Genomic DNA, 23,778 nt, shown 5'->3' with positions numbered 1-23,778 from the left:
AATAAATAATGTAAAACGTACATCACATACAAAACAGAGAACTTACTAGTGCATTCAATATTTTCTTAAAATTGTTTTGTATTGGAAAGAGGGAAGATGCAGATAGGCAATCTCCTAGAACCCCAATTGGGGGAAGGGGATTCCATCAAAAGGGGGTCCCTTCTAACCAGTGTCCCAAACAAATCCAATTACGATTACAGTCTGAATTACACATGAGCTTCTGCATCTTTCTGAATAAGCTTCTTCTCTAGCTCCCTGGAAAACCCATTGGTTTCTGCTCCACCTGGCCCTGTCTTAGCTGAATGCCAGTCATGAAGTCAGCTGGCTAGTTTTTTTCCTGTCACACAAGCACAAATTCCTTTTCATGAAGGACAAATGCCTTCTATCTCATTCATAGATTGGACTTTCCAAGGCCCCTGGATCCTCTCACTTATAATGTAAATTTGCCAACTTAGAATCAGATTGGATAGAAACAGCCATCAAACCTTTCAACATGCAGATCTTTAAGCCTTCATAAATTGCTTTCATCTCCATTATTAATACCAAAAGCCAGATGATTTCCCTCCTCATTTCTTACCATGCCTCCATAAGTTGCTGCTGAGTCAATTAGAGCCCCATGGTCCCCATCACAGTGCAATGCAACCATATGTTGAGGAAGCTTGGACCAAGAACAAGGTCTAGACAACTAAGGATTCCACTCAACTTGTGTATTCCACATCTCAGCTCTGTTGGATAACTAATCATTTCTTTCACATGCAATAGGGTTAGCTGCCCACTTTTTGTGAACATCATCTACTATTGCTGCTACAATGTGAATTTGTTCTTCTGACGTTGACTTGTTTCTAAAAATTCTAAAGTTCCTCATGTCCAAATGTGCTGAATGGTAAAAAAAAGCTAATAACTATCATTCGTAAAAAGAAAAGGCTAGTTTTGCTAAGTCTCCAATCTCACAAGCTGCAAAATGTGTTCATCATCCACAGGGTCACATATTGCAACCAAATCCTTTTCCTTCTGTCCTTTGTAAGCTTGCCATGGATGCAGCCCCATACCAGAGAGCTACGGTTGCACTGGAAGAATAGGTGGTCCCTGCTTTCTACACAAGCACAACACAGGCTACACTGTGTGTGCACTGGGATATTTGTTTGTACTAAATTCTCCCTGGTGGGAAGTACATTTTTGAGACATCTCCAAGTTGTGAAGGACGGCATAAGGATATGATTTGTGCACCAAACCACCTTCCACCATGCAACTTCTTAAGCAACTTGTTTGACACATTCCCAGACTGACTTTGTTGTGAATTGTCCTATAGCATTTACTTCTCCAGACCTCTAAATCATTTTCTGCTTGGCTCAATATGTGAAATCCAGCCCAAACCTAGCCAGGACACCCTATCTGTTTTGGGTGAAGAAAGGTTAGTTTAATGTTACACTTTGAAGTTGGACCTTGATTTTAGTGTTCTATCTCCTTATTCTCTCTTTTCTTCTTCTTATTGTCTATCTTGATGTTTTGATTGTGGAGAAGGTGTTACACTACTATAACTACCTATTCTCTAATCTCCTTATGTCTTAGAGTGAACCCCCAATCACTCTATGCATTCCTTGAAACCACATGGTGAATCTCCTCAATTCTTCACTGATTTTGATTGAATTTTGGACAGCATGACCATTCTACAGTAGCTTCTTTTCTAATTAATGTTTACCATGTTTGATCTTAGCCTTTACTACTGTTACTAATGTATTTCATCTATTCGAATCAATTCCCCTTTCTTTCTAGCCATTTTAGCCTTCTATGTTGACCATTGATATAAGCATTCTAGTAAGTTTCTATTTTTGATTCCTCTCATTCTAGGATTAGTATTCTTTTGATTTTCTATTTAGTTATTCTTGCCTCTAATATGTTCTTGATATTCCATTAGAGCGAAGCCTTGATCTCTCTAATTCTTCCCTTGAATCCATGGTGAGTTTGCTATGAGAACCATGTTGTTTCCATTTTAGAAACTCATGTTCCCAATTTATAAAAGTACTGATTTTTGGACCATGGATGATGTCAAATTCATGCTAGATAGTCTTAGTATGTTTGTGTGAGTTCCCTTTCGAATTTCGGATCAATCGGACTTCAAACGAAGAAGTTATGACCAAAACAATGCAATCTGTACCTTGTTGTCTCCATTGGTTGATTGGAGCTAGTAGACCAATCCAATCGACCAATGAGATCTGTTTTGAAGATTTAGGTATTTCTTGCTTTATTTAAGTCAAATCTCGGGATTACTTCGTCTCCTCTGCTTCCTAAGCCTCTGGAACGAGTTAGAACTCCATTCTAATCAATTTCCTTGCATCCTTGGTTGATTTCTCGCAAGAACTCATGTAATCTTCTTCCTCTTGCCTCAAAGGTATGTCTACACTCTCTTCTTCTTCTCCATCTCTGATTTTCTTTCCTTTTTGGGTCGAGACAGTAGAGAAGATGCTGCATTCTCTGTTGCAAACATCCCTCTATTCGTCTCTCATGAATTCCTAAGGATTAATGGCTAATGCAATGATCTTAATCATGATCATTGCAAGCTTTTGAAGGAATCATGATCTAAATCATGATCTTGTCTTCGTTCATCTTTAGATTCAAATTCTGATCTTCTTAGATCTGTTTTATTGATCATATTAGTAGTCAATCGCTGCGTTTTCATTACAAGAGTTGTAACCTATCAATCTCTAGTTCTTTCTTCGAAAACCATGACTGATACATTTATGGTAAGTTTTGTTTCCTTATTTAGATTCATGTTCTTCAGTCTTAGATCTATTTTTCTTGAAGATCTATGCATGCTTTTCATGATTTCTTTATCACAATCAATGATCCATCATCCTATCGTTCTTGTCAATGATTTTTATTATGAATTCTTCAAGAACCATGATTGATCTAATTATGATAACTTTTGTTTCCTAATTTGTAACTTGAAGACTTGATTTGATTAGTGTTTTGAAGTCCTCTATATACTAGGATACTATCATAGTAGTTTCCCCCTTGTTTGGTACCCTTTTGAACCACCAAATTCGGTTCTATATTCTAAAAACTCTGATTTTGAAGGCCACTGTCTCTGTTGGTCGACTCATTGGTCAACTGAGGCAGTAGACCAAGTCAATCGACCAATGAGTATAGCAACCTCATATTTGGTCTGTTTTGGATGTTTTGATATCTTTCCTTCTAGGTATCTTTCCTAATATGTTATATATACTTGTTTAGGACTTTCTTCCCAAGTTTAGTCAAGGTCTTACTTGATTCCCTAAGATCCATCACGAGTTATATAAGGTAAGGATGGTTATTTCCTTAATTACATAGATTGCATGAATCTAGTTTCTATATTTGAATATCATTGATTTGTTTCCTTAATTAGATTCTTACAATGATATACTACTGTTGCATAATCTTGATTACAGTAGCATTACTTGTTTATGTTAATTGATTCATGTATGATTTACTTACCAGTTTTATACAAGATGTATGTTGTTATTGATTTCTTTCCATATATGAAGTTACCATATATGTGATGTTATGGATTTATGTTTGTGTATGATTAAGTATGGTTTGGAAAGGGGAAGTGTCCTTTTGACATTTCTGTTCTTGGACAACTACGGGAATAATATGGGATATTTCCGGAGATGCCCTTTGGACACCTTCCTAAACTGTTGGATGACATATTTAGGATTGTCTAGTAGTGTTTGGCTAGGAGTACCCCGTTATGTCAGACCCTAATCGGAGGGGTATTGAGACCGAACGACCCGTGGTAGCAATGGGGATTCGTGGGTGCTCAAGACCGGTAATCAATCCATAAGAGGACATGGATCACATTGTGGATACTCAAAAGAGGCCATTTATCGGTAGGGTTGCATATGGTTAGACTTGGGCTCACGGGCGCTCAAGACTGGTAACCAACCTGTGAGAGGACGTGAGAGCTTCCCGTTTACCATATGTGGATGACCAATAGGGTTGATGAGTCCGTAGTCAGGGACTATGAGGACTCTAGTTTGAAGGATACTGGAAAGGATCGTCAGGGACGAGGAATGGACGGATCTGGATCTGACTTGATGTAACTGACTAGGAGACCTTGCATTTGGTTAGGCTTTTACCCTGACATGCGCCAGTACTTAGACCAAACGGTGATGTGAGAGAGAGGTGACTTAACCCCCATCCATGGAATGTCCCGAGGGATGCCGGACCCACTACCAAACGGCGTTGTGTGATGAGACCTTCCCAAAGAAGTATTGTGCTATGACTTAAAGCATGTCTGCCAATAGAGACCAGCATACCTAGAGTTAGATTCATACATTCATTGTTTGTCTCATACCATATTGCATTCATGTTTTGCTTTGAAATCCTGCTATTTATGTTATTATAGATTTAACTGCCTTACTGGGTTTCTTTTGAAACTCCTTTTGTACCATATCTTTTGTTAGACTTCTCTATAGGTTTGGAATACTATGACGGTACGTATGAGGAAGTGCAAGGTGAAGATGATGAAGAAGAGCCGACTGAAGATGTGGATTAGATTTCTCTTGTTTCTTCTAGACTTATCTTTTACTTTACTTGTATTAGCTTAGAGCTTTACTTAGATTTCGATCTACCTTCCGCATATGTTGTGGAGTATATTTCCGCTATACTCTACACTTGTCTTTGTTTGGTATCTTTTTATTCTGGCACTCGATATTCTTAGTGATCCTTCTGAGATCTTTTCTTGAATTTTATTATTAACTTATTAGAATACAATGATTTGTTCTTGCTTTTGATTATGTTATTGTGCTAAATGGATATGATCGTTCCTAAACTTGATCTTTTGGGCTGTGGATCACTTCCCCGGGTAATCCAGATAGGATACCGGCTGGGGGGATGTGACACAATACACCTATGTTAGGTCTCTCCAGACAGTTAGCAAGTTAGGGGAGCGTCCTTCACAATTCTTCCACCCTCCATTAGTGAGAAATCTACCCATCTTCCCCATATGCTGTGATCCTGCAGGCAAAATGAATCGTATTTCCAAATATTTTAATCAGAATGCCACTCGGGTGCCCATTGTCCAGACATGTGTGAGTTCCCTTCCCTTCTCTTGACAATGTGCTGAATAAGGTTATGCTTTTTCTCTATACTTTAACACCTTTATCCAAACCTAGGAGCAGTTGTGGGAGGTCTTAACTATCCATATAGTACCTTGTTTTAGATATCTATAGTAGAGCTAATAGACCCGGATGCTATCCTTCTAGAAGCTATCCACCAAATATGTTTCAATATTCCTGGTGTTATGTTCACACACGTGGGATTGGATAATGCATTCGAGTGAACTCAAGTTTTCTCGGATAGACCCTGAGACAAATAAAAGAGCTCACGCAATTGGCCTTTGAACACAAGTGATTTCTATTAAGGGAAAACCAGTTCCTTCAATTCAATTTATGAATCTTCAAAACATACACGACTGAACAAGGATAACAATATTTAAGGACGACTTCGCACTCCAAATTAGACTCGACATTACCAATTGACTCACTAAAAATAGAAAGATTGTACTAATTCATGAATATTCAAAACACTCATGACTAAACAAGGATAACGGTATTTAAGGATGACTTCGCACTCCAAATTAGACTCAACGTTACCAATTGACTTGCTAAAAAATAGGAAGATTGTACTGACCCACTTACTAATCCACCGAGTTAGACTCAACATACTGATTGACTCATTAAAACATAGGAAGACTAACTTACCCACTTACTAATCCACAACAATTAAATAGGATACATTACGCTCAATCTAATTAATTGGGCCCAACAAATTCAAAATGAGAAAAATAAGAGAAACTCGCATGTATAACACCCCTTTCTCCTCAAATGACACCCTTGTCTTCAAGGGTGAGATTAGGAAATCTAATTTTCAATGGATATAGATCTTCCCAAGTAGCATTTGCTGGCGAAAGCGCCTTCCAATGCACGAGTATTTCTTGGCACCTCTTTCGAATGCGGGATCCAGCACAGCCTATGGTTGAGCAATAATAGTGTCTTTAGCATCTTGAAATTCAGGGAGTTCTTGTTGTACTTGCATGTTGGTTCCCACTCGCTCCTTTAAACAAGACACATGGAAGACTGGATGGATCCTTAAAGTCGCTGGGTAGCTCAAGCTTATAAGCCATGGGTCCCACCTTTTGAATGATCTTTTATGGTCCATAATATCTTGGGGATAACTTCAAACTTCTTTGAAGAGATATAGAGACTTGTCGATAGGGCTGCAGGTGAAGGTAGACCCGATCACCTACCTCAAAGCTCTTATCCACTCGGTGCACATCAAAGAAATTTTTTCATACGTTATTGTGCTAGTTGTTATTGCTGCTTCAACTCCTTAAGCATTTGGTCTCAATCAGCTAGCTCCTTATCAATTGACTCCACTTGTGTAGCGTTGGGTACATATGATAGTAAGGTTAGAGGAGGTCACCCATAAGCTACCTTGAATGGAGTTCTCTTTGTGGAGGTGTGGACACTCATATTGTAACAATACTCAGCCCATGTAATCCAATGAACCCATTCTGCAGGCTTATCACCAATAAAACATTGCAAATACATCTCGACAGTTCAATTCACCACCTCTGTTTGGCCATTAGTTTATAGGTGATAAGCCGAAGAAAAATTGAAATCCATGCCTTGTAAGCAAAATAATTCTTTCCAAAAGGCACTAGTGAACATTGGATCTTGATCACAAACTATGGATCTTGGCCTACCATATAGTTGAAAATATTATAAAAAAACAGTGCCATTGACGTAGAAGAGTACAGATGAGATGAACGAATAAAGTGGGCAAATTTAGAAAGCCAATCAACTACAACAAAGATTGTAGATTCTCCTTTATTTTGGAAGCCCATTTATAAAACCATTGATTAATCTGTCCATAACTGGAAGGGGATTGGAAGTGGTTGAAGAAGCCTAGCTGGCAAGGTGTTTTGCCATTTGTGACATTGACATATATCACATTGTTTAATGTTATCCTTGATGGTCCTTCTCATCCCTGCCCAATAAAAAACTGATCTGATTCAGTGTAGAGTATTGTGATATCCCTCATGTGTGCTTGAATGGTTCTCATTGACAATGGTGGCCACTAGGGGAATCTGCCATTGAGTAAATTCTATTCTTGAAAAACAAAATTCCTTTACTTTAGCTCCAAGGACCCACTACCTCTCCTTGTTCAACATGTTCAACCAACATTTGTAAGTTGGGATTATGCTTGACTTCTTCTTGGATTTGGTTCCAGCCACCAAGGAATAGGACTAGAAATAGCCGAAATCTCACCTACATTTTTTTGTGAGAATGCATCAGCCACTAAATTTTAACCTTCAGATTTATACTCAGTGAGAAAATCATATCCCATGAGTTCCATTAGCCACCTCTCCTGGGCTCGTGTGATGATCCTTTGCTTCCACAAATATTTAAGACTTCTCTGATCAGACATTACAATGAACTGTCAACCCAAAAGATAATGCCTCCATTTTTGTATTGTGAGCACCAACGCCAACATTTCTTTTTCATAAGTTGATAAGAGTAGATTCTTCCCTTGAAGTGCTTGACTGAAAAGTGCGATGGGTCTCCTGGCCTGCATTAATACACCACCAATGCCCACTCCTGAAGCATCGTATTCTACAATAAATTGGGAAAAATCTGGTAATGCAAGCACAGGAGCTTTAGTCATCACCATCTTGAGCTGTTAGAATGCATCTGCATGAGGAGACCATGAAAAATTGTCCTTCTTAAGCATGTTTGTCAATGCTTCACCGATCTTACCATAGTTCTGAATGAACTTGCGGTAATACCCAATCAACCCCAAAAATCCTCGTAATGCCTTGACAATTTTTGGTTTTGGCCACTCCATCAGTCCATCATAGCAAAGAGCTTCTCAGGATCCATGGATACTCCTTCATTAATGACAAACTGACGTGTCCCAAGTAGTTGACCTCCTTGTGAGAAAAGCTGCACTTTTCCCGTTTCACAAATAAACAATGAGATCTCAAACTAGAGAGAGCAATTTCCACATGCTAAAGATGATCTTCCCAATTTTTGCTATAAATTAAGATGTCATAAAAGGAAGAAAAAAAAAATACTAGAATAAACTTACGGATGAAGTCTTTGAATACCGAATTCGTTAATGATTGGAAAGTGGAGGGAGCATTTGTTAGCCAAATGGCATTACTAAAAACTCAAAGTGGCTATGACATGTATAAAAAGCCGTTTTTGGTATATCATCTGGATTTGTAGATGGGCTTCCAAAATCTAAAGGAGAATCTACAATATTCGTTTTAGTTGAACGGCTTTCTAAATTTGCCCACTTTCTTTGTTTATCTGATTTATACTCTTCTACATTGGTGGCCAGTTTTTTTTTAATAATATTTTCAAATTATTCGGTATGCCAAAATCCATAGTTTGTGGTTGGGATCCAGTGTTCAGTAGTGCCTTTTGGAAAGAATTATTTCTTTATAGGGCACGGATTTTAAATTTTCTTTAGCTTATAACCCATAAACTAATGGCCAAACTATAGGTGATGAAACAAACCGTCGAGATGTATTTGCGGAGATTTATTGGTGATAAGCCTATGGAATGGGTTCGTTGGATTACATGGGTTGGGTATTGTTACAATACGGGTGCTACGCCTCCACAAAGAAAACTCCATTCGAGGTAGTTTATGGTTGATCTCCTCCAAACTTACTATCATATGTACCTGGTGCTACACAAGTGGAGTCAGTTGATAAGGAGCTAGCTGATTGAGACCAAATCCTTAAGGAGTTAAAGCTGCAATAAAAACTAGCATAGGACCATATGGAAAAGATTCAATGATGTGCACCGAGTGGATAAGCGCTTTGAGGTAGGTGATTGGGTCTACCTTAACCTGCAGCCCCATCGACAAGTCTCTATATCTCTTTGGAGAAATCTGAAGTTATTCCCAAGATATTATGGACCACACAAAATCATTCAAAAGGTGGGACCCGTGGCTTATAAGCTTGAGTTACCCAGTGACTTAAGGGTCCCTCCAGTCTTCCATGTATTTTGTTTAAAGGAGCGAGCGGGAACCAACATGCAAGTACAACAAGAACTCCCTGAATTTCAAGATGCTGAAGACACTATTATTGCTCAACCATAGGCTGTGTTGGATCATCACATTTGGAAGGGCTGCCAAGAAATACTGATGCATTGGAAGGGGCTTTCGCCTTCAGATGCTACTTAGGAGGATCTGCATCTGATGAAAATTAGATTTCCTGATCACACCTTTGAGGACAAGGGTATCGTTTGAGGAGGAAGGTGTCTTATGCATGCGGATTTCTCTTCCTATTGTTCTTCTTTTGAATTTGTGGGGCTTAATTAGTTAGACTGAGTGTAATGTATCCTATTTTATTGTTGTGGGTTAGTAAGTGGGTAAGTTAGTGTTCCTATTTTTTAGTGAGTCAATTATTAGGTTGAGTAACTTGGTGGATTAGTAAGTGGGGTACAATCTTCCTATTTTTTAGTGAGTCAATTGGTAACGTTGAGTCTGACTCGGAGTGAGAAGAAGTCCTTAAATTCTGTTATCCTTGTTCAGTTGTGTATGTTTTGCAGAATAATGAATTGGACTGGAGGATTGGTTTTCCCTAGCAGTAACCACTTGTGCTTTCCATTTCCTAAAAATAGGTAGACGCAAGAACAAAGGTCGATTGCGTGAGCTCTCTTATTTTTCTTAGGATCCATTTGAGGGAACTTGAGTTCACATGAACACTTCACCCAATCCTACGTGCGAACGTAACACCAAGAATCTTGAAACACATTTGGTAGATAATTTCTAGAAGGATAGAATACCGATCTATTAGCTCTACTACAAATATCTAAAACAAGGTACCATATGGATGGTTTATACCTCCCACAACTGCTCCTAGGTTTGGAGGAAGGTGTTGAAGTATAGGGATAAAGCATAACCTTATTTAGCACATTATCAAAGAAGGGAAGGCAATTCACACGTGTCCAGACAATTGGCACCCAAGTGGCATTTTGATTAAAATATTTGCAAATGGGATTTGTTTTGGCTGCAGGATGACATATGGAGAAGGTGGATAGATTTCTCACTAATGGAGGGAGGAAAAATTGCAGAGGACACTCTCCTAACATGCTAACTGTCTGGAGAGACCTCACATAGGTGTATTGAGCCCAACAAAAAATGATTTAGAGGTCTGGAAAAGGAAATGTTATAGAATAGTTCACAACAAAGTTAGCTTGGGAATGTGGCAAACAAAGTGCTCCAAAAGTTGCATGGTGGAAATTGGTTTGGTGCTCAAATAATATCCCTATGCAGTCCTTCACAACTTGGAGATGTCTCAAAAATGTACTTCCCACCAGGGAGAATTTAATACACATGAATATCTTGGTGTGCATACAATGTAGCTTGTGTTGGGCTGGTATAGAAAGTATAGACCACCTATTTTTCTAGTGCAACCTTAGCTCTTTGGTATGGGGCTGCATCCATGGCGAGCTTACAAAGGTGAATGAAGTGGTGCATTCGGGGTTTTGTGTGATCGACGTATTTCTTTGAAGCTCAAAGGAAAATTCTTTATGACTGTCGTTCGACCAGCTATGATGTAACGTGCAAAATGTTAGGCTGTTGAAAGGAATCATATAGACAAACTCAGTGTTGCATAAATGAGGATGCTAAGATGGATGAGAAGAAAAATTAGGATGGATAAGATAAGGATTGATCATATTAGAGTTGGAAAGATAAGGAGTGATCATATTAGAGTTGGACTGGGAGTTGCTTCGATAAGTGATAAGCTATGAGAAAGTCGTCTGAGGTGGCACGACCATGTTCAATGGAGGCTTGTAAATGCCCTTGTATGGAGAAGTGATATAATCCAGATTGAAGGAATTAGAAGAGCTAGAGGCAGACCTAAGATAACCTTAAGAGAAGTGGTAAGAAAGGATATGTATAGCTTAGGTCTCGTACCTAGCATGGCCTCAAATAGAGCTGATTGGAAGGCAAGAATCCATGTACCTAGCCTCATTTAGTTGGGACAAGGCTTAATGATGATACATTTATAGATTATGCTCCTAAATGAAACATATTTTGATTTGAAGAGAAACAAACATGTTTTGATACATCAACTATCAAGAAGTCTAGATTTAGGAAAGAATTCACATAGTAATTCCAAATGAGGTTTAATCCCCAACAATCCAGCGAAGTAGAGGTTTTTGACAAAAGAGTGGAGGGATTTGAGGGAGACAAGGGATTTGAAGCAAAAATTGTGCTTGAGAGTGGAGATGGAAAACCTAATTGGTAGTATCAAGAAGAGATCTACAAAGTGTACAGATCTCGCTTGAAACATGGTAAAGTTAAATCTATGGTTGGACCATTTCGTCGAAACCAATTTCTACCGAAATGGATTGAGATCTAGTATTTTTTTCTCACCAGGCATTTCTTCTCTGTTTTCACAGAAATTGAGATTTCGGCAAAATTTCTCTGGAATCTCAGGGAAATTGAACCACAACCCCAATCCCATCAAGAATTCATGCCTCGTGCTAATTCTTAGTGGACATTATCTGGATTCTTTTACCCCTTTAACAAACTTCAAATTTGGATTTATATGAGAATGCTTTAGATAGGGTTTAGGGTTGCGTTTAGGAGGGGATTGGGCTAGTAGGTTTCAATAATGTTCAAAATGCAATGATGAAAATTTGGTTCTGTTTCAATAAAATGGGAAAAAGTTCTTCTTAGTAAGCTTTCAAAGTAAACTTGCTAAGTCAGGTTTTTGGGATTTATGGCTCTTAGTTTGGGCTGGAACTGGGATCAAACCTAGGTTCTAATGCATAAGAGATTCTCACAATGTTTGGTAGAAATCCAATTGCTGACTCCTAAAATATCTGAATTGTTTTTGGCTTATAAAAATATATTTGAATTTGAAGTTCTAGGGTTTGGCTAGTTAGAATGGGCTGAAACTTGAAGGGAAAGTAGATGAGGATATACTGATATGAATTATGATCCTCCTCCAAGTTTGGATGGCAAGATTGGAAGATATGGGGTGCTAATTTTTAAGAAGTCAAAAGTTCAGGATAAAGAAAAAGTGAGGTAGAAGGGGGATGAGATATGCTGCCCGCCACTTACATGGATGTTGGAGCCTTGAATGATGCTGTGGAGAAGAACGACTAGAATGAAGGCTGAAATCCACAGCCATACAGGAAGCCATGCTTGTCTTCAGAAGAGACCCTAATCCCATGCAGTTGCAGGTTCCTTACCAATGCTGAGAACACTACTCTTGATGGAATGGCTAAGCAAAGACAAGCCTGAGCCTAAAATCTGAATTTTATTAATCTTAATCTGGTTAATTAATTACATGTGATAGCTGGCTTTTATAGCCTTCCAAGTAATGAAATCCTATTCAAATTAGAAGCCCTAATTGGACTCTATCTAACTTGACTGAATTAGAGACTGACTGCAACTAACTTATATTGACAAAAGCTGGCTTGGATTTTATAGTTCAACTAACAAGGGCTCCTCATCAACTATAATAAGGACTACTTAAACAACATGCATTAGCCTAGAGAAAAAAGGATTAGGTAAAGGAATTCTCATACTCAACTCATATACCCATATTTTAGGTCCATTGAGTTGGCCAATTACAAAGGAAACACATCCAATAAAGGCCCCATACCTAGATGACCCAACCTTCGGCCTATCCCTAGAAAAAGAACCTAATTTGGGGCTGGACCTGCTTCAAGCATGACCTGATTCTAAGCTGTAAGACTGGGTTACGGTAGGCTGAGCTTGAGGTGGGCTTCTTATATTCTTATTGATGTAACCAGGAATGGCAACCATAGGGCAGTGCAAATTTTAGGCCCAAAATCAGCCCACAAGCATGCAGCACCAAGGGCTGGCCAAATCACGTGAGGGGTATTTTGGTCATTTTACCACCTCCTTGAGGACAGAGTGGCCTAGTTAGATACCCCATAATTTTAGCAGTTGGAATCTACTTTTTGTTTTTCAATTGAGTTACTGGTTGGAGTCGAGATGTGCTTAGGAGTCCTAGTCGGAATACATTCCCAATTGGATTACTTGTTAGAATAGGAAGTGTACTTGTGTCTCTTGATAGTAGTTCTAGTTAGAATACCACTTCTAGTTGCTTAAGTAGAGTTTTAGTTTGAGAAGGAATCCTATTTGAAGTAGAATTTCTAAGTAGTCTTTAATTTGTTTATTGAGTCCTATTCTGCAATTCCAACTTGTTTCCTCCTTTCTCAAGCCTTAGAAATTAGAAGCACAATCAAATCTTGCAATTTTTCAGCAGCCCCTTCCTTAATCAAGTAAGTGTATCCCCAGCCCCTCCCCTACCCATTCTGGCCTCCTACCCCTTGCAACCTTCCCCCTTTCTCCCTATAGCTTGCGGCACCGTCCCCCATCGCAAGTCTCTCTCATCCCCTCTAGGAGCCTACGTTTGTATCCCTTCCATCCCCTTCATTCCCCAGCCCCCATCTCGCATTCTCCCTTTTAGTTGCAGCAGCCTAGAAACCCAGGAATTCCACACAAAACCCTAGTACCCTAGTCAGGTTTCTATCCATATACCTTCATCCCAATCTCATTCTAACCTAGGAGCATCATCCCCACCCCCTACCCTACATTTGTCCTTAATCCTAATCCTAACCCTACCAAAAAAACAGTAGAAATTCCCTTAAATAATTCTGCAGATTAAAATACTGTTGAAGCAGAATACTTTTCTTGAATATCCAGACCTAAAACTAGCCTGGGCGAAACCTAATACCCTCCCCTCTTAAACCCTAGATTCCTCTATACTTAGCTCCGAGGTTTGGAACTCATACAAGCCTTAACCGCAGGGTATTTAGTACACTATTAGTTGCTGTCCACGACGTCTTGAACCCTAAAGTGCCTGTTAGTTCTCAGAAAATATTCTATAACTGGCGTGTATTCCAGGGTTATAATACAAGGAATAAAGGCAGAAAAATCAGTAGATCAAGGAAAAAAGAACTCTTCTATGGAAATGATTTTTTGGCCCATATATTAAGTTTCAGCTATTACCATTGAAATTACAGGGCAAGAAAACATCTGTAGCTGGGTTCCACATTACTGCATCTATACCATTCAAAATACCATGGTACCTACATCAATATATAAACATATGTTATTGATGAATGAACAAACAGAAAACAGATTACAAGCCTCAAGTTGTTGTAAAGCTAGAAAAGACAACTCTCTCTGAAATATGCTCAAGTTTGCCAATAACAAGTAAAGGAAGAAATTCAACATAGAAAGAGCTTTAACTCAACGTTCAGTCATCACTAGAACATTACTTTTAGTTAGATACATAAAAGGATGTGCTAAACTGCCAACTGTAATATAATGATTAATTAACAATTCCACCAAACATAATCTGGTCAAGTTTTATATCTTTGATGTTGCAACAGCTGCCCTCTTGTAACATCTACAAAAACGAAACCACTAAAAACACTCCAATGCAAAAACTTTGCTGAAGCTACAGCTGTAGATTCGCACCACAGGGGGGATATTTCACTTTATCACATGGGAACTTTTATTTCAGGGGCTTATGGGTGAGTAACAATAAACATGGTGAGCTTCTTCCAAGATCATGTAATTCTTATTTTATAAGTTTATGGTATCAACGCATCGTAGTCAATCTGGTTTTTTCTCTCTCATTCTCTCTCCTTGATCTCTGCTCCCTCCTTGTTTGTGCAAGGTCGAATTTTCTTGTTCTGAAATTGTCACATAGTCTTGGAGCAGATTAATCAGTGATAGCCTACCAGTATCTCTGTTTTGAGAGTACTTAAGGGGACTGTAACAGTCAGCTGCAATTCCAGTTCTCCCAAGATGAGATGTTTATGCTCCACTGCATGATGTCTCAATCTGATGTGTCAGCTTCCTCTTTGGATCCCAGTCTCCTACTACTGCTACTTCTGCTTTGACCTCTTATGATTTCATTCTGTGACTACTGAGACTAGGTCATCAGGACCATCGACCGATCAGGATTCACTTTCTAGAGAGCATATTGCTGCCTCCCCCAGGTGATGTCTTGACTAGGTAACTCTTTCACCTCTCCTGCAGTGTCAAATTTTTTGGTCTAAGCATTTCAATCTCAAAATTTGCATCCACCACAATCAAAAAAATCTTATCAGTAGATTTGTACTCATTTTAGTACTCACATTCAAATTGTTTAAGATTGATAAGGGGGACAGTAATTTTTTTTTGGGGGGCCGCGAGGGGCTTCAACAGTTTTTATCGACAAAAGGATCATTCATTAGGTTTATGGTGTTGACACCATGGTGGGAGATCTCGCGAGATATCTCGTTTTTTGAGATAGGCGAGACGAGATGGAGGTCGAGAGCAGAGAGTTGGGATATCTCGCTCGAGATCTCGCCATATCTCGCTATATCTCTCCATATCTTGCCCTGGATCTCACTGGAACTCTCAATTTTTGCCTTTTTTGTGGATTTCGGCTGAATTTTACTTGCAACTACTCTTAACACATCTACTACATTTAAGGAAGATCAATTATTCTCGACTTGTCTTATAAACTTATAATTTAATGACTTATATAGAACTTCTAATGGTTGTATAATTTTATTATTCTGTTCTTGAAAATTGAGATTGTGATACTCATATGGATGGAATTTTGATAACATTAAGGTTGCTTGATGCATTTGATATGCTTGCTTTTCATTTATATGCTTTAAAAGTTCTATATTACATGTTGTATAACCTTGCATTCCCTAATCCTACAACATTTCGGTTTCACACTATGGGTAGACTTAGAAACCATACATAGGGTTGTTTTTTGACAAATCCAAGGCCACCAATGTGTTCAAAATGCCTTAAATAGTCTAAATACCAAGTTTCAACCCAACTGGGACCCTAAAATCCACCGAGATGGGCCATCGAGTTGATGTCAAAAAATTGTATATCTTGACCAAGATCTCGCCGAGATGGTCGAGATCTTGGTTTTTTTAAAAGGCGAAATCTCGCTCGAGAGCGAGATCTTCTACCATGGTTGACACCCCTCAATAGAATCGGGTGGATGAGAGACAAAACCGTCATTTGTTGGAGGTCAGTAGGAAACTTCTAGCTGGTATGCATGTCCATAAGACCTTTTAGTCTGATGCCCTTTAAGGGTGTCAATTTGGTAAAGAAACCGACAGTATAAAACCATGCTACATTAAACTGTTTAAAGAATGGTAAGGTATGGCTTTTTAAAAATAGTTTTTGATTCGGTACAGTATTGTACCGGTTTTGGGTACCATACTGACATTATGTACCAAAACCATACCGAATACTGCATTAGGTAGAAATGTAATTTTAACATTAGAAAACCTAATGATTGAAAATAGTGAAAATTACCACACAAAGCCATTATACTTTGAGAGTTTGGCGGGTTTAGGTCTACTGAATACTGGTAAACTGCTCACGAATCTCACCATTATCCCTTCCTTGGTCATCCTCTGCTTCGGTTACCAACACTTAACATCTCATTGATCTTCTTCTTCATCAGAGAACAGACTTGTGGTTGTTTGAATTGGAATCTAGACGGTTTCTTTTCATGAATCGACTTGTGGACGTTTCGACTTGTTCATTGTTTGCCAAATATTTCTTTGCTTATTTGAGGAGTTCTGAATTGGCTTCCATGATTTAATGAGTTATTACACAAAAAAGGGACTTAATATTCCTTGTTCAAAGTGTGTTGCTTGTTGATGTAAATCCAATTCTAGGGTTGGGTTTCTCGGAAAGACTCCCTAGAGTTTAGGATTCACCCAAAATCTTCAAGCAAATAATCTAATAATTTTAAGGGAACCTATGGGTAGATGGGAATTGGAAGGAAGATTAAGAAACATGATTGGGATCCTAAGCTTTTTTAAGGGTTAAAAAAAAAGCCTCTATGGGATGAAATTTGAGATATCCAAAATTATCCTTAAGGTTGATGGAAAGAAGAATGAAATAATTTGGAGGTTTAAGTAAGGTCTAGGGTAGATTGAAGGGATAATTCCTAAGATGGGCAAATTAGGGTCTTCAAAGGTCTTTGCTCCCCCCTACATATCATACACTAGCTGTTCTAGTCCGGTCACTCCATTTTCCAAAAGAGGATCATCTACAGGATCTTAGGAGAAATATCTAAAGGAGGAATCAAGACTGGAGCCTCTTCACTAAGATTCTCCCCCTAAAGAAGTGTAGGGGAAAAGAAAGGAACTTGTTCCTAGAACACAACACCCATAGAGACAAAGAACTAACGGGAACCATGATGATAACAATTATACCCATCTTGTGTAGGAGGATAACCCAAGAAAATGCACTATAACTTATGAGGGTCCAACTTACCATAATCGTTTTGGATAAAGGCAAGACAACCAAAAACCTTAGGTGGTATTGTAAGGTTGCTATACCTAGAAGAACCTCAAGGGGGCAGCATTGGTCCTAGACTCAGGAAGGCATTTGGTCGATTAGATAAGCTACTGTAAGAACAACACTACCCCAAAATTGAGGAGAAACATGCATAATATACATTAGGGAATGTGCTATCTCAAGTAGATCCCAATCTTGCATTCGGCAACCCTATTTTGAGGTAGAGTGTTGATACAACTAGTTTGGTGTATGATGCCATGGTCAACTAGGTAAGAAGGAATTGCGCCTCCTAAGTACTCAGTCCCTTTATCTATACGAAGGATTTTGACTGGCACCCCAAACTATGTCCTGACCATATCATAAATTATGGAAACATAAGAAGACATCACTCTTTTGGTGAAGTATACCCATGTGGTCCTAGTGCAACAGTCAATAAACGTGACAAACCACTTATGGCCACACAAAGACACAGTCTGGGAAGGACCCACACATCTGAGTGAATAACTAAAAAATGAATATCACCTCGATCGTCTGAAATAGGGAAAACATGCCTAGTCTGCTTGGCTAAAATGCAAGCTTTGCAATAAAAACCATTCAAATTACTAATTTTAATCAAATTTGGAAATAAGTTGGACAAAATAGGTAAAAGAACGTGGCCAAGACGACGATGCCACTGCAACAAAGTAAAAGGTGCAGGAGAAGTGGAATTAGAGGCTGTAGAAAGAATTGAGGGAGACCCGTCCAACAAGTAGAGCCCCCCTTCTGTTTGCCACTGCCAATTGTATGCCCTGTTTTTTAGTCCTGAAATACACGGTGAGAAGGGAAAAAAGTTATTTTGCAATTTATATCACGAGTAAGGCTACTAATAGATAAAAAATTAGCTGAAAACTTAGTAACATGCAAAATGGAAGTTAAGAGTAAGAGAACGTGAACAAATAATAGATCCCTTCTCAGAGATAGGAGAAAGAGACCCATAATTGTTTGAACATCTTGAGCAAAAGGAAAGATGAATAAGTATGAAATAAGGAAGATGGGCTTGTCATATGGTTAATTGCCCCATAGTCGATTATCCAAGAGGGATAAGTAGAATTGACATTGTGACAACAGAAAATACCTATGGAGGACGGTTAATAAGTAGATGGAACAATGGCAGAAGCTACACTCACACTGGAAGTTTGCATTGGAGAAGACACATCAAGTCTGACATTAACTGGCAAAGGTGCTGTAACTTGTTTGAGGAAAGAGGTGCTGGAGTACTCAGGGTGTTAGAACTAGCTTGGTTTGCATATGCTTGATTGCTAAGCATATTTCTATTCCTACCTCCATGGGAATTCGATGGTCGTCCATGCAACTTCCAACACTTGTCTCTTGTATGACATTCTTTGCCACAATACTCGTAGTTCACTGGAGCTTGAGAATCACTAGAACTAGACTCATTGCTGCCAAAACCAGCCATTAATGCAAACCTGTCATATGTCTGCGTCAACCTCCTTCGATTGTCCTCAGTGTCAACCAGAGCATAGGCTTGCTTCAAAGAAGGAAAGGGTTCTTGTAATAGAATATGTACACGAATCTGATCATACTTAATATTCAACCCTGCCAAATTGTCATACACTCTCAACTTGTCTTCCCACTTATGATAGGCGGAAACATCTACAGCACATGATGAAGTAAAACAGCCATAGGAGTCAAGGGTTTGATAATAGCCTCGAAGAGTGTTGTAGTATTGAGACAAGGTAAGCTCTTTTCGTTGTAATTGATGAATTTTCCTTCCGATTTCAAAGCACTAAGCATCATTCCCAACCTTGGAAACCATTTCCTTGGCAACTCTCCAAATCGTGGCAGCATCAGGAAGAATAAGGTAACTCTACAATACTTGGTTTAATGGAATTGAGAAGAAATCGCATAACCAAGCATTCATTTGTCTCCCACCTGTCTTGATCCATACTAGGTGAAGAAGGGTTGATACAAATTCCATGAAGATGGCTACTAAGACTACGAGACCAACCTCAAGAGAAATAGAATGAGACCAGTGAAGGTAATTGGTCTCATTAAGATTAACAACGGCCAACTAGAAAAGAAAAAAATCACACAGTCCCAAGAAACAGATGAAACGAGAGGAATCTCAATACCAAATGTACTAAAAGAGGAGGGAGTAACTACATCAACCATTGTAGGAGGTCACAGGTTCAATAGTTTTGGGTTAGGTCGCAGGTTGAAGAGGCCTGAGTTAGGTAAGGAGGAAGAGGCAATGGTTTTCAAATTCCTAGTTTTCAGGTTAGGTTACAGGTTGAAGAGGCGATGGGTTAGGCAATGGATTTCTTGGGGTTGCAGGTGGTGACTGGAGTTATAGGTGTTGGCAATGGGTCTAGTTCCTACAATAGGAGTTGCAAGTGGTGGCAATGGGTTTGGTTACTGCGATGTTCCTCCTCTCTATTTATTTATTTATTTATTTTATTTTTCTCTTGTGGTCAGAATAAGGTGGAAGATGGGAAAGAGGAGGTGGCGCTCAATGATTGATCACAATTGGCTCTGACACCATTGAAACAAAACAAGAAGCAAAGAGATCGAGAGAATAAGAAAGAGAGAAATCGTGAGAGAGGAGGAGAAGAGCCTTCACTCAATATGAGCAGACTTGATACCTTTATTTATTCTAGTCTCGTACTTATAAAGGGCAGTAACCTTAATTACAATGCATAACCAAGAGTCCATAACTTAGGGAACAAGTTACTTGGTGGACAAGTTAGGCATGGCTTGCACAGGCTGCAGGCTAACACGCCCCCTCAAGCTACAATTATTAAATGAAGGATCAAACAATGCCTTTGTAAAAACATCAGCAACTGTCTAGTAGAGGTAACAAATGGAGTAGACACGACTCCTATCATAACAGCATCACAAACAAAATGAAGATCCACTTCTACATGTTTTGTTCTTTCATGAAACACTGGATTACTTGTAATATATAACGAAGCTTGATTATCACTGAACATTTTTATAGAATTTTGTATACCCAAACCAAGTTCTTAAAGCAGAGAGAAAACCCATAGAATTTCAGCAACTGTATGAATCATAGCACGATACTCCGCTTCAGCACTAGACCTGACCATAGTAGACTGCTTTTTGCTTCTCCAAGTGATGAGATTATCACCCAGAAATAGACAACAACCAGAAGTAAAGTGTGGATCATCAAGTGCACCTATCCAATCCGCGTATAAATATGCTGTCAAAGTAATGCTCAAATTTCTTTTATCCACAAGTCCTTCGCTAGGTGTTTTCTTTGTATATTGTAGTATTCTGCATGCAACATTCCAATGACACCATTTGGGATTTTGCATATACTGATTCACCATCTTTATTGCATATGAAATATTTGGCATGGTAATAGTCAAATAAATCAACGTACCAACAAGTCTCCTGTACCGTTGTGGATCATCAAAGTCTATACCTTCATCAACCGTCAGCTTATGATGGGGATCCATAAGAGTTCTTATAGGTTTACAACCAAGCATTCTAGTCTCTTTTAAAAGATCCAATGCATATTTCGCTGAGACAGTCCTATTCCTTTCTTACTTCTCAAAATCTCAACTCCAAGAAAAAAATTGTAGATTTCTCAAGTCCTTCATTTGAAATTTCTGATTAAGAAATTGTTTCACTTCATCAATCCCTATGATATCATTTTCAAAAACGATTATATCATCAACATAAATGGCTAGAATTGTTATAGCACATCCTGGTTGCACAAAAAAACTGAATGATTAGAATAACCCAGCTTAAACTGGTAGAGTTGAGGGTAGTAGTCAATTTATCAAACCAAGCATGCGGTGATTGCTTAAGGCCATATATAGATTTATGTAACCTATCTACCTTACCAGACATCCCCTGAGCAACATAGCTCAGAGGTTGCTCCATATATGCCTCTCCATGTAAATCACCACAGAGAAGCACATTCTTAACGTCCATCTGGTACAAAGGCCATTCAAGATTAGCCACCAAAGATAACAATGCCCTCATAAATTGGATACAAGCAACAGGAAAGAAGGTCTTATAAAAATCAATGCCATAGGTTTGAGAAAAACCTTTGGCCACAAGGCGAGCTTTTAAGCGCTCAATACTCCCATTGGACCTGTGCTTCACAACATAAACCCATTGACACAAAATCAACTCTTTCCCAGGTGGTAAGTCGACCAGCAACCAAGTATGGTGATCATATAAAGTAAACATCTCTTCATTAATAGCAGCACGCCAACCAAGGTGAGCGAGAGCATCATCAATAGTAGTAGGAAGAAAAGTATCCAATCAAGATGCAGGTAAAGCTCAGTAATGAGTGGGTAAATGGGCTATAAGCCTATAATAACATAATCTTGTATAAGGTAAACAATATTAGTTTGATATCAGGGTGGGCAAGTACAAATGCGCTTACCTTTGCAGACTGCAATGGGAACATCGAGATCCGACAACATAGAAGGGACTGATGGCGTAGCAGTATAAGACGGATTAGTTGTTTAAGGCCAATAATGTTTGCACTTCTTGGCATATTGCTTTAAGAATACTAGTTGGGAGGAAAAAAATAAATGGCGGCTATGTAGAAGTAGATGGAGTCGGGTTGCTAGGGTGCATTACCAAGGGTCGAGGTATCAGGCAGAGTGGAAGGGTCACTAGGGGGTGGTGAGAGAGGTAATGTTGGGATACGTATCAAAACATCCGATTACATGTTAATGACAACATTCAAGCGGAAGTATGTAAGCTCCGACATGCACTATATGGCCTGAAGCATTCACTTCTAGCATGATTTGGTGCTCCACAAGGCTATGATGTCAGTAGGATTCAAGAAAAGTAATGTTGACCACACCCTATTCATTAAAAGAACAGGTCCCAAGGTAACCATTTTAATTGTCTATATTGACGATATAGTGGTGAGCTCGTGATAGGAAATGATAGTGAAGAAATAGTGAAACTGGAAAAAATCATGAGTCATGAGTCATGAGTATGAAACAAAGGATTAGGAAGCTAAGGTCCTTTCTAGGGATTGAAGTTGCTTGTTTCGCTAAAGGTATATTTTTATCCCAAAGAAAGTATGTCTTATACTTGTTTTCTGAAACAGGCTTCTTAGACTGTCATCCAAGTGATACTCCTCTAGAAGTTGCTACTCCACTCAGGATAAAGAGAGGGAACCTGTTGATAAAGATTGCTATCAACTACTGGTGGGAAAACTAAACTATCAATCTCATACACGCCCTGACATTGCTACTGTAGTTAGTATCGTGAGTTTGTTAATGCATAATCCGCATTCTAATTACATGCCTACGGTCTTACGAATGCTTTATTACTTGGGGAATCAGCTCCAAGTAAGGGTGTTCTTCTGTCCCCACATTATCATCTCCGTATTGAAGCCCAAGTAGATGTAGATTAGGGAGGATCACGTGATTGGAACTCCCGGTCTTTGTTGTTTAGCCGGCCGATCCATAGCTTGGCTTGCCGTCGAAAGAAGCAGCACGGGGATGGAACTCCACCTCAGGACACTGTACTTTTGAGATGGAAATCTAAGCACTTGAGGTAGCAAAACAAAATGTTGTTGCAAGATCTAGTGCTGCAACAGAATTTTGAGCTACAGCTCTAGGGGTTTGTGAACTACTATGGCTACATTGACTACTTGAGGATCTTGGTGTGCTAGTATCCCTTCCTCTGATGCTCCTTTGTGACAACAAACTAGCTATAAGCATTGCCCATAATCTAGTACAACATGACAAGACAAAACATATGGAGACTGACAAGCGTTTATCAAAGATGTTGGAAAACCACGTTTTTCTATGCCATTTGTGAAGTCTGAAGATCAAGTAGCAGGTGTCTTCACCAAAGGTTACCTGGATGTATGTTTCATCCTATTCTGACCAAGTTGGGCATTTGTGATATTTATGCCAAAACTTGAGGGGGAGTGTTGTTAAAGGGAAATTCAGGAGAGAATTACTCCTCTCAAGACTAGCATTAGTGCTAGCACTAGTCCTCAAGAGGGAGGCTTCCTTCTCTTTGTTTTCTTTTAGATTCCTAGTTTGATTAAGACTAGAGTACTAAAAGTCTTATTTTTTGATTTGTTATGTTTCCCTTTTCCTTCTCAAAGTTGTTTACCCACTGATTACAAGTATAAATACCCCACTAGGGAATGTCAGAAAGCAAAATTGCTGAGATTCAAATCACTCAGCTTACAACAGATTGCGCATCATCCAACCCAAATATTAGGTAACTAAAATTGTAAGCATCAAAAGCAAAGCAAATATTTGGGAGTAGATAAATTAAGTGGCAGAATTGCAAATAATAGAACTTCGTATGCAGTAGGTATTATAAATTAATGGGATATAGCATATCAGAGTGAGAGGTAAACTAGGAAGAGGAGGTAAAATAGGG

At 38.9% G+C, this 23,778-nt stretch overlaps 1 protein-coding gene across 1 annotated transcript in view; it reads right to left on the bottom strand.

Annotated features, from left to right (window-relative positions):
* Nucleotides 1–23,778, bottom strand: part of LOC149015633 (uncharacterized) — a 101,883-nt gene that overhangs the window by 23,051 nt on the left and 55,054 nt on the right. Inside the window, exon 9 of the mRNA XM_089157458.1 lies at nt 14,053–14,132. Within this exon, the coding sequence (XP_089013584.1) occupies nt 14,053–14,132 (80 nt within the window). The remainder of the gene's footprint in view (nt 1–14,052; nt 14,133–23,778) is intronic.

This window comes from Hakea prostrata, chromosome 5, assembly GCF_041222555.1.
Source record: "Hakea prostrata isolate BN-2017 chromosome 5, UWA_Hpros_2, whole genome shotgun sequence".
NCBI classification, from domain to species: Eukaryota; Viridiplantae; Streptophyta; class Magnoliopsida; order Proteales; family Proteaceae; genus Hakea; species Hakea prostrata.
The sequence above is the reverse complement of the archived record's forward strand: the minus strand, read 5'-3'. Positions and strand labels throughout refer to the sequence as shown.